Source organism: Rana temporaria, chromosome 2 (genome assembly GCF_905171775.1).
Source record: "Rana temporaria chromosome 2, aRanTem1.1, whole genome shotgun sequence".
In the NCBI taxonomy this organism is placed as follows: domain Eukaryota; kingdom Metazoa; phylum Chordata; class Amphibia; order Anura; family Ranidae; genus Rana; species Rana temporaria.
Genome location: NC_053490.1, coordinates 34,152,663 through 34,169,820, shown reverse-complemented (window position 1 = coordinate 34,169,820; position 17,158 = coordinate 34,152,663). Strand labels below are relative to the sequence as shown.

Genomic DNA, 17,158 nt, shown 5'->3' with positions numbered 1-17,158 from the left:
ATATATTAAATAATATGCAAAGTGGTTGGAGGGAAGCTTCAGAATGGCAAAGATGTTTTTTTTACAAATTATGTGAGCAGTTCCTCTTTAAACTCCCCTCTATGTTATCCTATGTGTCCATGCACATATGGATGTTTTTTGACGTTTATTTATCATCAGGAGAGTTTATGGACTGTTGTCTGAACACCCTAAAATCACATTCAACAGCAGTTCTTCTGACCACAAAAAAATGCTGAATATACACGCTTTTATCAACGTTCAGAGTTTTTTTTACATTGCAGAGCTGAATGTAAACTAGTGTAATATTACAAAACTGCCGAAAACCGCAATTAACCGGTTCCCGACCGACTCCCGTACATATACGTCGGCAGAATGGCACGACTGGGCAAAGTAACGTATATATACGTTACTTTGAAATTCTAGCCGTGTGGGCGCGAGCTCCGTGACCGTGCCCGTGGACTCGATGTCCGCTGGTGTCCCGTGATTGGGTCACAGAGCTGCAGAACGGGGAGAGGCAAGTGTAAGCAAGCATCTCCCCTTGCTCCCTAGTGGCACTGTCACTGATCGTCAATGGGAACAGCGATCAGTGACGTGTCACTGGTAGCCATGCCCCCTAACAGTTAGAAGCACTCCCTAGGACACACTTAACTCCTTCAGCGCCACCTAGTGGTTAACCCCTTCACCACCAGGGTGAATACAGAACTGCATTTATGTGTGTAGTTATATTTGCTTATATTTAACTTCCTTTCACTCCCACCACCAACTACCAGGAGCAGCACAGACATCCTTAAGTTGCATAGCACTCTGCAGGTCTCCCCAGAGCCAAGCACCAGCGCTATCTCTGGGTTATCACCGAGACTGTAAGGAAAGAGTTGTAGCTTAAAGCGGGGGTTCACCCTATCGACGGGAAAAAAAAATTTTTTTTTTTCTTTTACCTTAAAATCAGGCATTGTAGCGCGAGCTACAGTATGCCTGTCCCGAATTTTTTACCCCCGTACTCACCTTGTAGTCGTCCATCGAAGATACCGGGGAATGGGCGTGCCTATGGAGACGGAGGATGATTGACGGCCGGCTCTGGCGCGTCACGCTTCTCCGGAAATAGCCGAAATAGGCTTGGTCTTCACGACGCGTGCGCATAGCCTGTGCGCAGGCGCCGTGAAGAGCCGAGACCTACTCCGGCTGTCTTCGGGGAGAGTGACGTGCCAGGGCCGGCCGTCAATCATCCTCCCTCTCCATAGGCACGCCCATTCCCCGCGGGAGCCGAAATCTACGATGGACGACTACGAGGTGAGTACGGGGTTAAAAAAATCGGGACAGGCATACTGTAGCTCGCGCTACAATGCCTGTCTCGATGGTAAAATGTGTCGGGGGGGGGGGTGAACTACCGCTTTAAGAAAAGCAATGGACTTTCCATGTGACAGCGCTGTCATGTGGCTGAGTCACAGTCTATACCTGGAAGTACAGGGTATTTCTTTAATCTCCCTCCACTGGTGATGGAGCAAAGGAAAGGTAAGTGTATACTGCTGGCATGGAGGATGGGGTGTGTAACGCACAGCCCAGGTTTGGTTTAGAGTTAATTCTGGTTGGTTGTTATCGGGTTAAAGATATCTGTCCTGAAGAGGCCTGCAGGTGTAATTTCTCTAATTTGGATTTTAGAGTGAGTGAGTAACTTGTTTAGCGCTACAAATGCGAACTAAATAGCCTCAAGGCGCTTTTTGCATCCAGTGTCGTCCTGTGTCTTCAAAAGAGGTGTTACGTTTTTTTCTGAAGGCCCGATAGTTTTCTTACATGCGGATGTCCGTGGGTAGAGCGTTCCATAGCCGTGGTCCTTGGACTGCAAATCTTCGTTCTTGTTTAGATTTGTAGCGGGTCTCATATTTTAAATATGTGTGTTGTCTGTGACCAAGTGATAAATATTTGAATACATTTGTTACAATACAAGACAAATCTAAACATTTTCTTCTTCTGGTCATCCAACAGATCATAAAGCTGAAGGCAGAAGCTCGCCTGGATCTCTTGCGACAGATTGGGGTGTCTGTGGACACGTGGTTAAAGAGTGCCATGAACCAGGTGATGGAAGAACTGGAGAACGAGCGATGGGCCAGCCTTCCAACCCTGATCAATAACGGATCTTCGCACTTGGTAAGGTCATCTCTCTTTCCTGAATGAACAAATTACCTTTTTATGAACATAAAACCAAAGCTATGCTATGTTAAATCAACTCTGGAGAAGGCTGTTTGGGAAACCTTCCTTTACCACTTGGTGAGTTGTGCTGCAAGTGAGCCTCGGGGCCTCCTAGTCAGTATTATTAAAGTGCAATGAGCATCCTTGCTGAAGGACTGCTAAGGGAAGAGGTTAAAGCCGGCCATACATTGATTAAAATGTGGCTGGTTCAGCAGGTCCGGCCGAGTTTCGATCCATGTATGGGCAAGCTGATAGTACCCAAGTCGATCCATTGATTGACATGGGTACAACCAGCTTGTCAGATTTGATACATGCAGTTACTGCCGGTGGCTATAGCTGGTAGCAGTAATCTTGTTCTGCTGGCCGGGAAGGCTCCCTGTGCCCCCCCTACTTGCAGAACACAGTAGCGCTGTGGTAAGGATTCTACGGACACTTACTGGTTTGATGGGGTAGTCAAGCAAGTTTATTTTCTTTCCAACAGTGGTGGAAGCAAAGAAAGTCGAATCGTCTATTGGCTGCTTAACACAGGGGATTGTACAGTTTGAGCAGACAGACTGTGCAAGCAGAGCTTCCACCAGTAAAAAAACGACTTGGCTGCCCCCATGTATGTATATAGTAAGAAAATGTTTGTAGAAGCCACTGTTTCAAAATGTGCATTCATGGAAATATTTACATTTTAACTTCAACGCCAACCAAAATGCTGTTTTCTAGTTTTGGCGCCCGCGTCATTGGATTTGATTGATGGCAAAGGGACGCCGCCGGTGTCCCGCAATCGGTCACAGGAGCTGAAGAACGGGGAGAGGCGAGTGTAAACACATCTTCTCTGTTCTTCACTGTGGCAGTGACACTGATCGTCTGTTCCCTGATATAGGGCACGACGATCAGTGATGTCACGCCTACAGCCACGCCCCCTACAGTAAGAATCGCTCCCTTAGGGCACACATAACCTCTTAGCGCCACCTAGTGGTTAACCACTTCACTGCCATTGTCATTTTCACAGTAATCAGTGCATTTTTATAGCACTTTTCGCTGTGAAAATGACAATGGTCCCAAAAATGTGTCAAAAGTGTCCGATGTGTCCGCCATAATGTCGCAGTCACGAAAAAAATCGATGATCATTACTAGTAAAAAAAAGAATTAATAAAAATGCCATAAAACTATCCCCTATTTTGTAAACGCTATAACTTTTGCGCGAACCACTCAATAAACACTTATTGCGATTTTTTTTTTACCAAAAATATGTAGAAGAATACATATCAGCCTAAACTGAGGAAAAAATAAATATTTTTATATATTTTTTGGGGATATTTATTATAGCAAAAAGTAAAAAATGGAAAAAAAGTATAAGTACATTTTTTTTTTCAAAATTGTCGCTCTATTTTTGTTTATAGCGCAAAAAATAAAAACCGCAGAGGTGATCAAATACCACCAAAAGAAAGCTTTATTTGTGGCCCTGCACAGAGTGGCCCTGATCGTCCTCTTCTGGGGTCCACCAGCAGCGCTTCTGGCTCCTCTCCGCATCGGGTGCCCCCTCGGAGACCCGTATTCCAATGGGGCACTCGTGCGGGCGCACTCCCGAGTCCTGCTGCTGCTGTCTTCATTGATACAGACAGCAGGACTTGCCCTCCCCCCCCCCCCCCCCGACTCCCATGTCACTGGATTTAATTGACAGCAGCTGGAGACAATGGCTGCTGCTGCTATCAATCTATCCAATGAGGACCCGAGACAACGGCTGGAGCTGCTGGGCTCATTCTCGTGGCAGGAAAGATCGGGTTCAAGTAAAAGAAGTTTTTTTACCTTAATCCATAGAATACATTAAAGTGAATGTAAACCCACTCTCATCCTTTCTAAACTCCTGCCATAGTGCTGATCTATAAGGATATACATGTCTCCTGCATGTATCCTTACCTGTCAAATGTTTCCCCTCTGTCTGTTATAAGAACTGGAAAACTGCAGATTCTGTGGGTGGGTCTGTTGTCTGGAGCTCTGTGGATGGAGTCGTGATGTCAGTAGACTCCCCATCCTCCTCTACACTCCCCTTGTCAGCATGCATTTTTTCCTGTGTATTCCTTACACTAAATTCTGCTATGATCACTAACATCCAGTCAAAATCCAGAAAAGTAACCACATGACTTTAGAAAAGGAGTGGGGGTGGGAATTAAAAAATAATGCCTGTCTCCAGGCTAGTGCGTGAGATATGTAAATAACCTGTCATTCACAGCAAGGGGGCGGAACGGACTAAGGTTTTTCTCTGTAAGTCCGGTTTTATTTCACTGAACAATAAAAGAGGATTGCTCAGAGCTGGATTAACTCTGTGTGGCAAGACTGGGCACAGATGATAAGAAATCGTATACTCTACATTGTGACATCAAAAAATAAAAAATAAATTCGGGTTTACATCCACTTTTTAAGATGAAAAACCTCCAAAGGTTTACAACCCCTTTAAGATTGGCATTCTTCTCATTGACCACCATTGTGAGAATGCACTTCTCCGGTGACCACTGTTGTAAGGGAGCCTGTCTTTTTTTTTTTTTTTTACATTTTGTGATTACTAGTGATAATTACCGTATCTATCGGGGTATTGCGGGCTCCGGCGTATAGCGCGCACCCCTAAAGTGGACCCGCATTCCTGTAAGAAAAACCTTTTAGTACTTACAGTTTTGGTGTCTTGCGCGGCGTCCATCGGCGGCCTCGTCGGCTCCGGCGTCCGTCTGCGGCTTCGGTGGTGTCCTCCTCGTCGTGTCCGGCGTCCTTCTGCGGTGTCCTCCCCGCTCGATCCCCACTTCCCGCGCGGAGTTTGAGCCACTGCGCCGGCATATACCGAACGCAGTACACTCGGGTATAGTCGGGCAGGCTTGGCTCCTCTCGCGGTCACGTCCTGTGCGTCCTGTACGTCCAGGACGTGACCGCGAGAGGAGCCGAGCCTGCTCGACTATACCCGAGTGTACTGCGCTCGGTATATGCCGGCGCAGTGGCTCAAACTCGGCGCGGGTATCGGCGTATATCGCGCACCCACGAAAAAGTGCGCGGTATACGCCGATAAATACGGTAGTTTGTGATTATAATTATTTTATTTATTTAGAACATTTCATAATTAGAATATTAACAATGCCTATAGTATTGTTAGTATCGCACTCTAGGTATGTCATATTGTTCTTTTATTTTCAGATCAAGATCTTGATAACTTTGGTACCATACAGTGAGCTTTAGATCAAACCTTTAGCAAGGGGTCACTAAAAACTATAAAAATTCTTTCAATGGTTTCTATGGGGTGAAATGATTGAGAAAGGCCGTTGTAGACTATTGTCACATGCAGACATGGCTGTGTCTCAGCTGCTGTATGACACCGGTACCCAGCGACGTCTGCCACCCTTCCAACTGGCTCCCTTCGCTCCAGACAATCGCCCCCAATCAGTCGCGTGGTGCTGGTTACTGCAGCAGGTGCCAAGGAATGCGAGCGATTCAGAGCGTTTTGTTTACTGCCATCTGGTCATCATGGCACAATCTGTTTATTTTTTCACAAAGACGGCAGTCATAAGAAATATTTACTTCCGCCATGCACGTTGGCAACGTTATGTTTTGCAACAGATGGGTGTTAAAGCCTGTGTACCATTTTCAGTTCATTCAGAATGCAGAGTGTGGGACAGCTGTTAATCTGTATATGTTCTATAACAACGCCAGAAGTAAATATACAAGACCCACGTTTCATTTCTTAAAATCCTTAGTATATCTTGTTATAAACTTTTTAGTTTTGTAAGGAGTGGTTGTTTTTGCTGTCTCTGTCCCCACTTGAAGGACTCAGTCCTTGTTTGAGTTTTTATTGGGCCAAATATTTTTTTCATTTGCTTTGTAAAACTTGAGCTGGGTTTCAAAAAGAATTTAATTTGAATTGGTCACATAACACAGCAGGGGATGGTATAGTGCAGGTCAGGGTTTTCCCAGGGTGTGTGTGACCTCTACTACAAGCCTCTATGATACGTTAAACATTAAGCAAGCTTGAGCGAATAGTCTGTGAGACGCGTTGGAGATAATCGTCTGCCAGGTAATGGGAGGAATTAGGCAATATATACTTCACAGGTCCCGCTCTATTAGCCATCTCTTCCATCTAAAGGGAGCCTTGTCTACTATATGCCTAGTGTGCCGGTTATATCGGGAATGTTGATGCTGAAAATATACACTTTGCTTTGTCGATAACTCAAATTAGAGAAATTATACCTTTCAGGACAAATACCGTATTTATCGGCGTATACCGCGCACTTTTTTGCCCTAAAAATCAGGGCAAAATCGTGGGTGCGCAGTATACGCCGATACCCGCGCCGAGTTTACCTAAGATTCTTTAATTATCTCCACTAAATTGCTTAACCACCTAAGCCCCGGACCAAAATGCAGCTAAAGGCCCAGTCCAGGTTTTGCGATTCGGCACTGCGTCGCTTTAACAGACAATTGCGCGGTCGTGCGACGTGGCTCCCAAACAAAATTGACGTCCTTTTTTTCCCACAAATAGAGCTTTCTTTTGGTGGTATTTGATCACCTCTGCGGTTTTTATTTTTTGCGCTATAAACAAAAATAGAGCGACAATTTTGAAAAAAATGAATATTTTTTACTTTTTGCTATAAATAAATATCCCCCAAAAATATAAAAGAAATCTATGTTTTCCTCAGTTTAGGTCGATACGTATTCTTCTACATATTTTTCTTAAAAAAAAAAATCGCAATAAGCGTTTGGTTTGCACAAAAGTTATAGCATTTACAAAATAGGGGGTATTTTTATGGCATTTTTATTAATATTTTTTTTTTACTAGTAATGGCGGCGATCAGCGATTTTTTTTCGGTACTGCGACATTATGGTGGACACTTCGGACACTTTTGACACATTTTTGGGACCATTGGCATTTTTATAGCGATCAGTGCTATAAAAATGCATTGGATTACTATAAAAATGCCACTGGCAGTGAAGGGGTTAACACTAGGGGGCGGGGAAGGGTTAAGTATGCCTGGGTGTGTTCTTACTGTGGGGGGGGTGGCCTCACTAGGGGAAATCACTGATCTTCTGTTCATACATTGTATGAACAGAGGATCAGCATTTTACACACAGCTCCCGGTCCCCGCTCTGTAACAAGCGATCGCGTGTGCCCGGTGGCGATCGACCCCACCGGGCACGGGAGTCGGGGGCGAGCTAGGGGCGCGCGCCCCTAGTGGCCTGTGAGAGAGCCGACGTAGAGCTACGGGCTCTCGCGCAGGGGAGCCGACCTGCCGCCGTAAAACGACGGCGGCAGGTCGGCAAGTAGTTAACCTCCAGGAGTTAGAGCACAAGTTCTAAAAAGCCACAGTTAAACTGATCTTGCCCAGTATATAAAGAGAGAGGAGAACCAGCCTGCAGCTGTATAAGCCCTGGTTCACACTGATATGGTGTGGGATTCGCAGTGATTCCTGTGCATTTCCCGCTCTGCATCACAATCGCACTCCATTCTTGAGTACTGCTGCGGTTGTCAACTTAAGTTAACTTAGTGGCACCCAGTGGTGTATTTAGGTTTTGTGCTGCTCTAGGCCTAACTAAACGCGTGCACCCCCTACTTTAAATAAGACCCACCCCTTACTGGCAAGGCCACACCCCTTGCTGTTTAAGACCCGCCCTGAAATTTTCGAGTGGGGACACTCGTTTTGAGGGCCTGGGGAGGGCAATGGATTCCCTTAATTTGCATAGACTTCCTCTCACTTCCTGTTTGGCTATGGGGCAGAAAGTGAAGGGAAATCTCTGCAATGGGACAGGGATGGTAAAAAATAAATAAACTGACAGGGGCTATAACCCTCCCTTACTCTATTTAAGATGGGGGGGGGGGAAAAGTGTTGCCTATAGTTCTACTTTAAGCACAAATTTCTGATAATTTTATGGAGAGGACTAAGAAGCTATAACCAAGGCAATGGTACAGCAGAAAACATATAGCACAGTGAGGAAGGTTTGTGGTCCAGGATGAAAGGACAGTCAAAATTACAAACCCCCCCCCCCAAACGGTTGCGGAATTTCGGCCACCCACATACCGGAAGCAGTGCGGCCGCTTTATGGGGGAGCGAGACTAATTTGCCTGTCAGCAAAGTCCACCTAATAAGAGTGGCAATACACTAACAGTGTAGCGCAAGCTAGTAGGGACTCTTTCCATGCTGCCCCCCTGCAAAGTGCTGCCCTAGGCCAGGATACAGCATTGACGCCACCCCAAAAACTGTTTGCAAAACGTAGTGCGATTGGCAGAAATTAATCGTGTAGATGTGAACACCCATGCAAAAAAAAAAATGTATGCACTTTTTTTCGTGCGGTTGAAAAGAGTCGCATGTGATTTAAACAGGGACACAATGCGATTCCTGTCCGAATCACATGCGGTTCACTGCACCAGTGTGAACCTAGGCTCAAAGAAATGTGCAGGGGCGTGCACAGAGGTTTTTTCGTAGTTTTCCTTTTTATGAAATATATAATAAAACGTCAGTTTAAAAAAGGAATAAATAAAAATAGTACAAAGTATAGCTCCATTATACAATCTATCACGCAATCTATGTTTAAATACAACGTCCATTCCTTGCCCCTCCCCAACCCGCTGCTTTAATCCTGTGATAAAGCTACAGGGGCAAGGCCAAGCAGTGCTGTCTGTGACTATAGATGCAGGCAGCGGAGCTTAGATTGAGCCTGTACGAGTGCCTCCTAGTAAGTGGCTTCAGATGGGGGCACACTTCAAAGAGGAGGAGCCAGGGGAGTCGGCGGGGGGGCCCCAGAAGAAGAGGATCAGGGCTGCTCTGTGTAAAACCATTGCACAGAGCAGGTACGTATACCATCTATCCTATTAATAATAAGCAAATAACTAGTTTAAAATTACTTTAATGTGCCCTCAATACTGGACAGTGTGCATGGGAATGTTATTCTACTGATAGCAGGAGGGAGGGGTTTAGAAGGTGGGGGAGGAGACTACCCTTCCTCACTTACTGTAGTCCCTCACCTCGCTTCAGAAGCACACAGGCAGCAGCAGTCTGGACTTTGTCCTTTACTTCTAGGTCAGTGACCCATATTTCTGGCTGTAGCTTATTTCCCATGTTTGCCTTTCAAACGCTTGCAAAAAATAAATATCTTGGCAACCGCATATTCCTCAGATCACCACATGCCGAGACCCTTGTAGAATTTTTTTATTGCCATACTTTTGGAAGGCGTGTGCTTTTTATAGCAAAGCTGGATAAACCTAACTGAAATATGATGGATTTAACCACTTGCCGACCACACGTTTTCTGGCACCTTTTGTGTACAAGTTTAAAGAGACCCTAGGGAATAAAATGGCGATCGTTGCAATTTTTTTATGTAACACAGTATTTGCACAGCGGTTTTGCAAAAAAAATACAAAATCATGCAAATAATGCAGGGGTGTATCTGGGCATAATATGCCAAAACAATTAAAAACAAACGAAAGTCCAAAGGAGTCTCTACAGCAAGAGTCCATGCACTGTAGATACTGGCAGCCAGCTGTCAGAGTTGGAGGCGACTCTGTGGACAGTAAAGGAAAGAAAAGAGCAGCGCCGATCTAAGTGCAGCATGGAATGAAACCAAGTTTAATATATGGTAATAAACTCACAGAGGGTAGAGGCAGTGTAGGCATATAGTATACAAGGTCCTCATGGGTCTCTGCTGTCCATGCAGGCAGGCACAGGTGACCGCTAGTCCCGGCTGCTCCGGTGGCATCCGAGGCTCCCGAGCTGGAGATGATCAGCTTACCGGGTGGTGAGACATCATTCGTACATTGGCTGTGGCAGGCAGAGGGCGTGGCTGAGCTCTGCCCATGTGAGTTACCGTATATAGTCGAGTATAAGCCGACCCGAATATAAGCCGAGGCACCTAATTTTACCACAAAAAACTGGGAACACTTATTGACTCGAGTATAAGCCTAGGGTGTCCATCTGCATGCCTCACTGTTCTTCACTTTGCCTCACTGTGTCCATGTGCATGCCTCACTGTGTCCATGTGCATGCCTCACTGTGCCCATGCCTCACTGTGCCCATGTGCATGCCTCACTGTGCCCATGCCTCACTGTGCCCATGCCTCACTGTGCCCATGCCTCACTGTACCATGTGCATGCCTCACTGTGCTCATGCCTCACTGTGCCCATGCCATGACGTTTAACATAGGAGTCTATGGGAGGGGTGCCCGGGTTTGAAAAATTGGTTCTCCCCAGCCGTAGGTCCCCCAGATAACAAACTTTGAACACTTGTAGAGGAGAAATGGGGCTACATGTGTGCCAAGTTTTGGGTCCAGGGGACCTACAACCGGCAGGCACCAGGTCCCCAAAATCACTGGAGAAATTACCGTTTAACATGGAAGTCTATGGAAGGGGTGCCTAGCTTTGAAAAATCAGTGCTCCCCAGACGTAGGTCCCCTGGAAAACAAACTTTGCACACTTGTAGAGTGGGGCTACATGTGTGCCAGGTTTGGGGTCCAGGGGACCTACGTCCGGCCGGTACCGGGTCTCCAAATTCCGGTAGATCAGGCGCAAAAAGGTGACTCGAGTATAAGCCGAGGGGGGCGTTTTCAGCTCACAAAAAAATGTGCTGAATAACTCGGCTTATACTCGAGTATATACGGTAATTACCATATATTAAACTTGGTTTCATTCCATGCTTCGCTTAGATCGGCGCTGCTAATTTCTTTCCTTCACTGAGAGAGTGGAGTTGTGCTTTAACCGCTTAAGGAACCCATTCACGCCGATATACGTCGGCAGAATGGCACGGCTGGGCTCAATCACGTACATGTACGTGGCTCTTTAAGCCCAGCCGTGGGGTCGCGCGCGCGTGCACATGACCTGGTCCGAAGCTACGTGGCTGCGGGACTCGCGGACCCGATCGCCGCTGGAGTCCCGCGATCGGTCCCCGGAGCTGAAGAATGGTGAGAGCTTCCCCGTTCTTCACTGTGGCGCGTCATCGATCGTGTGTTCCCTTTAATAGGGAACCACAATCGATGACGTCAGACCTACAGCCACACCCCCCCTACAGTTAGAAACAGACATGAGGTCAAACATAACCCCATCAGCGCCCCCTTGTGGTTAACTCCCAAACTGCAATTGTCATTTTCACAGTAATCGGTGCAATTTAAATGCATTTTTTGCTGTGAAAATGACAATGGTCCCAAAAATGTGTCAAAATTGTCCGAAGTGTCCGCCATAATGTCGCAGTCACGAAAAAAATCGCTGATCGCCGCCATTAGTAGTAAAAAAATTTTTTTATAAAAATGCAATAAAACTATCCCCTTTTTCGTAAATGCTATAAATTTTGCGCAAACCAAACGATAAACACTTATTGAGATTTTTTTTTACCAAAAATAGGTAGAAGAATACGTATCGGCCTAAACTGAGGAAAAAAATTTTTTTTATATACTTTTGGGGGATATTTATTATAGCAACAAGTAAAAAATATTGCATTCTTTTTCAAAATTGACGCTCTATTTTTGTTTATAGCGCAAAAAATTAAAACCGCAGAGGTGATCAAATACCACCAAAAGAAAGCTCTATTTGTGGGAAAAAAAGGACGCCAATTTTGTTTGGGAGCCACGTCGCACGACCGCGCAATTGTCAGTTAAAGCGACGCAGTGCCGAATCGCAAAAACTGGCCGGGTCCTTTAGCTGCCTAAAGGTCCGGGTCTTAAGTGGTTAAGAAGCCAAATGTAGTTTAGAAACTTGTAAATTTAGCAGTAAGCGTAAAGTTATAAAATTAAGATGTCACATAGATATATTCAAATTTGCTCAGCTAAACGTAGAGTATGTAACGCCAAAACTATTTTGCGTTTTTTATGTGCTGGTGAAGGGCTAATCACTGTCAAGTTTTTATGGCCACCCATAAGCCTACTAGAGAGATTGACTATCTCCGTTTGTCCTGCTGACCACTGTTGCTGAGAAATAAAGTGAAGGCAAAATCCGAAATGTTACAGTTGTCACTAAAACAGGAAAAAAGGGAAATTTCCCAGTATGGAAACCTGTTCTCATGACATGATGATTTTTTTTTAAATAAATCACACCTATATTTTTCACCCTTGTTGCATTTTGACGCTACTGATCTCCTTGCAGCCTTTTTCTGCCTGTATGCATTTTATCAATGGCTGTATGGCATTTCTAAGGGTTTGTTGGCAGGGTCAGGGTATAAGATGAGGGTTACAATATTGGAACACTGTTGAGAGACAGGGACAGAGAGCTTTGTCACCCTTAACCTCTTTACCACCGAGGACGTCCTCCACTTTGAGCGGTGATATCTCAATGATGCCTGCAGCTACAGGCATCATTCAGATATCGCCGTCTTCAGCCGCTGATTCTGTGCACCATAAGAACTATCAAAGCGGCGGTTCCGCCGCTTGATCGTTCTTATAGGCAGCGGGAGGGGACGCCCTCCCGCCGCCATCCGGTGCTTCTCCGGGCTCTCCCGTGCCATCGGGAGCCCGGAGAGCGAATCGGTCGGCGCTCGCTGGGGAACCATAGAGATGACTGGGGACTAGACGGTCACAGTCATCTATTACCGTCGGAGGACCGGGCGCGACGTTATGACGTCACGCCCGGTACCCGGAAGTAAACAAAGCCGCAATCGCGGCTGTCGGCATGTGATCGGTGATTCTTTTTTCACCGATTTCATGCTTGTAAGCCTGGAGGAGAGATGTGGGGTCTTATTGACCCCACATCTCTCCATAAAGAGGACCTGTCACACTGATTCCTATTACAAGGGATGTTTACATTCCTTGTAATAGGAATAAAAGTGATCAAAATTGTTTTTATTTTTTTAAAAGTGTAAAAATAAAAAAAATTTAGTAAAAAAAAATTTAAAATTCAAAACGCCCCTGTCCCCGTTATCTCGCGCGCAGAAGCGAACACGCATGCAGGTCCCGGCCACATATGTAAACACCGTTCAAACCCCACATGTGAGGTATCGTTGCGTGCGTTAGAGCGTGTGCAACAATTCTAGCACTAGACCTACTCTGAAACTCGAAAATAGTAACCTGTAAAAAATGTTAAAGCGTCACCTGTGGAGATTTTTAAGTACCGAAGTTTGGCGCCATTCCATGAATGTGCGCAATTTTAAAGCGTGACATGTTGGGTATCTATTTACTCGACGTAACATAATCTTTCACATTATACAAAAAAAATGGGCTAACTTTACTGTTTTGTTATTTTTTAATTCATGAAACCGTTTTTTTTCCCCAAAAAAGGCGTTTGAAAAATTATTGCGCAAATTCTGTGCGAGAAAAAAAGTTGCAATGACCGCCATTTTATTCCCTAGGGTGTCTGCTAAAAAAAAATATATATAATGTTTATGGGTTCTGATTAATTTTCTAGCAAAAAAATTGTGATGTTTACATGAAGGAGAGAAGTGCCAAAATTAACCCGGTGGGCAAGTGGTTAAAGGTCCATTTTGCTGCAGTAACTCCTGTTGCGTGCATTGGTGCACCATGGTGTCTATCATTATGAATGGATGGCATTTGGTTTACTTTGTTGATTCATTGTGAATGGCACCTCGATGCACCTGTGACTGAAAGTGCACATTGGCTTCCATTTAATTGTTTCTTGGCTTCTTGGTTTGTTAACAAATGCAGGGAAATCCAGATCTGGATAGAGACGATGGTGAAGAGCTGGAGGACAGTATGGATGCCTTTGATGACAGCAGCTCAAGTCCTTCTGGAACACTAAGGAATTATCCTCTAACCTGCAAGGTCATCTACTCATACCAGGTTAGTGCTGGACTGTCATAGAGGTCAGGGGCCCTGCATAGTTTACAACCGGGAAATTGATCGATACTCGGGTTCTGTTTATAAAGTCTGATCAAATAATTACTATAATAATCACCACACATTGCACAATGTTATTCTCAACTTGCTACACTTCTCAGCAGTTTATTAACCGGATCCCACCCACCGTATAGACAGATGATGGCCAGGCGGGATCGCTCTAGTTATGGCATATGATGTCCTCTCATCCTTGGCACGTGGTGAGGCGTGTCCCAAGGACACAGCGCATCACCAATCAGGGTAAAGAGTCAATAAAAGCGGGTCTTTGCCACGTGATTGGCTATGTTACACTTTGCTGAAAAAGGGGGGAATGGGGGTGGGACTTTGTATGAGGCATACGATAGAACTACCACAGGCCTCCATCCCTGTAAATGTATGAAAAAAAGGGGGGAAAGTTGGGACTTTAAATGAGATGCGTTTTTAGCAATATGCGATTAAGTATATATATGGAATATAAAAAATATTTCCATAAAAGCCAGGCTCAAAGTTGCCAACCAAATTAATCTGTCTAACTGTATGTAATTAAAACAGAGGTTTAGTTGCATGTATTTGCAAAATACCTGGTAAGCTGCAGGCCAAGCGTCAAGGCACTCTGTGTAACTGCAGTTCTAGCTATGATTTTTAAAGCCTCCTAAAGAGGAGCACAGGCGTGCTAATCAATAGATAGGGGACAGGTGATAGCCTAAACCCGCCCCTACCTATAGTTGGTCAGGCAAAAGGGAGCACTGGAAAAAAAACAAAGGCAAAACAGGAGTGGAACTAAAACATGCCTACCAAACCAAAATACCACCATGTTACACTTTGCTTGGTAATTCGATGAGGCTTTGGTGGGTTTCCGATGAGGCTTTGGTGGAGCGTTGGTAATTTTTTTTCAGTCCTGTTTACACCTTGCTTTTGGTTTGCTTTGGCTTCACTTCAAAAATTATACCCCATGTAGCTTTAGTGGTGATTTAAAGCTTGCTTGAAACCCCACTGAAGCCTCATCGAAGCCCCACCAAAGCCTCATCAAGGCTCCACCAAAGCCTCATTGAAAACCCACCAAAGCCTCATCGAAGCACCGCAGACGCCGTAAAGAGCCGACTCGCAGTCCGGCTTCTTTCGGCAACTCGTGACGCGCTGTATGCGCCGGTCGGAAGCATGTCAATCAATTAGGAACGCCCAGTACCGCAGATTATACCCGGAAGCCGCGGTGAACATATCTATATAAAACGGTATGTACAGCAAGGATTTAAAAAAAAAACAGCGTAATGTCATTATCATAACTCGCCTGAATGTAATGTTAAAAAAAATGTTGGGGGTGAAACCCCAGCTTTAAAGTGGAGTTCCACCCGTTTTTTTTTCTTTGCACTAAAAATCCTAAAATAACTAAAATTAGATTTTTTATTTGTATTTTTTTATTTTTTTATACTCACCTGAAAGGGCTATTGCTATGCGGAAGTAGCTCTTCTGCCTCTTCTTCCACCACGGAGGATCTTCAGGCTCGTCCTACATCGCCGTGTCTTCTTGTGAATGCCTTCTCGGAACTGTGTGTATCCCAGGAGGCAGCCGCCCATTCACAAATAGCCGTGCGAGTCGCGCATGCGCAGTAGGAAACGAGCAGTGAAGCCGTAAGGCTTCACTACCTGTTTCCCTTAGTAAGGGTGGAGGCGCCAGGACTGAGCGATCATCGCGGGCGACTAGGACAGGTAAGTGTCCTTATTAAAAGTCAGCAGCTACACTGTTAGTAGCTGCTGACTTTAAAAAAAAAAATTGCGGGTGGAATCCCACTTTAAGTGGTTAACGTAGGTTTATAAATGTACAAATGTATTTAAAAAAAAAAAAAAATCTGGTCTTACTGTTGCTTTTTGTAAATGAGGCACATAGCATCCCACTATCGAGATGCACACAACTGTATCTCCACACTCCCTGTAGTCCCTCATAAACCCCTTCCTCCGCACAGTTCCCAGATGATTGGTTGCCATTAAGGAGACCAGGTAGCTGTTTCTACCCTACCACAAGCCCTTTATGATTCCACAGATGCACCACAGCACTGGACTCACAAAGAATGTTGTGGAAATGGAACTGGCATTGCTTATGACATTGGAACACTTGTGAGGATAACACTTTTTTTTTGCTCAGAGATGGCCTTTTATTGTAAAAAAAAAAAAAAAAGCGTTGCCCGTACGGGTTGAAAAAGTCAGTTTTGATAGCCTTTATCACACAAGAGGAGCGGCGTAGAAGGAAAGTAAACAGGATATAGATTATAGATTATTATGTGATGGGTTACCTCCCATTTCTTTTTGGCCTGGCCATCTAGATAGGGTGATAAACCTCTTGTGTCTGTTCTGTATAAATCCCTCTCCTCTAATCGCTCACCTCTTCTTCCAGGCGTCACAGCCCGATGAGCTGACCATAGAGGAGCACGAGCTGCTAGAAGTTATAGAAGACGGAGACATGGAAGATTGGGTCAAGGTATTTCCACTCTTATTTAAAAAATTTTGGGCTGGTAAAGAATTTGTTTCTGGGTTTCCAGAGACAAGAGGCTCAATTTACCAAGCTAAAAATCCTGAGTTTTACAATTTACAATGCTAAAAATGCTGGATAAGGTTTCTTATTTACAAAATAAAAAAGCAATTTTCAGCTAAATCCAGTGAGATTTGGGGAATTGCTGTTACACTGCTGAAAAAAAAAATCTCTGCCTATGTGTAATGCTTGTGAATTGAGCCTCATGTGTTCAACTGTAGTGCCGCATACACACGACCGTTTTTCGGGTTCTAAAAAATTACGTTTTTTTTTTATGTCATTAAAGGCGACCGTGTGTGGGCTCCAGAGCATTTTTCGGGTTCTAAAAAATTGCCAATTTTTTTTTCAAACATGCTCTATTTTTTCACAACGTTTTTAACGTTGTCGTTTTTAAGGTTGTAAAAAATGGTCGTGTGTGGGCTTTAACGACGTGAAAAATCCGTGCATGCTCAGAAGCAAGTTATGAGATGGGAGCGCTCGTTCTGGTAAAACTACCGTTCATAATGGAGTAAGCACATTCATCACGCTGTAACAGACAGAAAAGCGCGAATCGTCTTTTACTAACACTAAATCAGCTAAAGCAGCCCAAAGGGTGGCGTCATCCGAATGGAACTTCCCCTTTATAGTGCCGTTGTACGTGTTGTACGTCACCGCGCTTTGCTAGAGCATTTTTTTTTTCACGATC

General features: G+C 44.8%; 1 protein-coding gene across 1 annotated transcript in view; it reads left to right on the top strand.

Moving 5' to 3' along the window:
- The window catches only part of FCHSD2 (FCH and double SH3 domains 2), a 382,474-nt gene that overhangs the window by 352,611 nt on the left and 12,705 nt on the right, over positions 1 to 17,158 (top strand). The window contains exons 14-16 of the mRNA XM_040339308.1: positions 1,981 to 2,142; positions 13,780 to 13,914; positions 16,339 to 16,422. Of these exons, the coding sequence (XP_040195242.1) occupies positions 1,981 to 2,142; positions 13,780 to 13,914; positions 16,339 to 16,422 (381 nt within the window). The remainder of the gene's footprint in view (positions 1 to 1,980; positions 2,143 to 13,779; positions 13,915 to 16,338; positions 16,423 to 17,158) is intronic.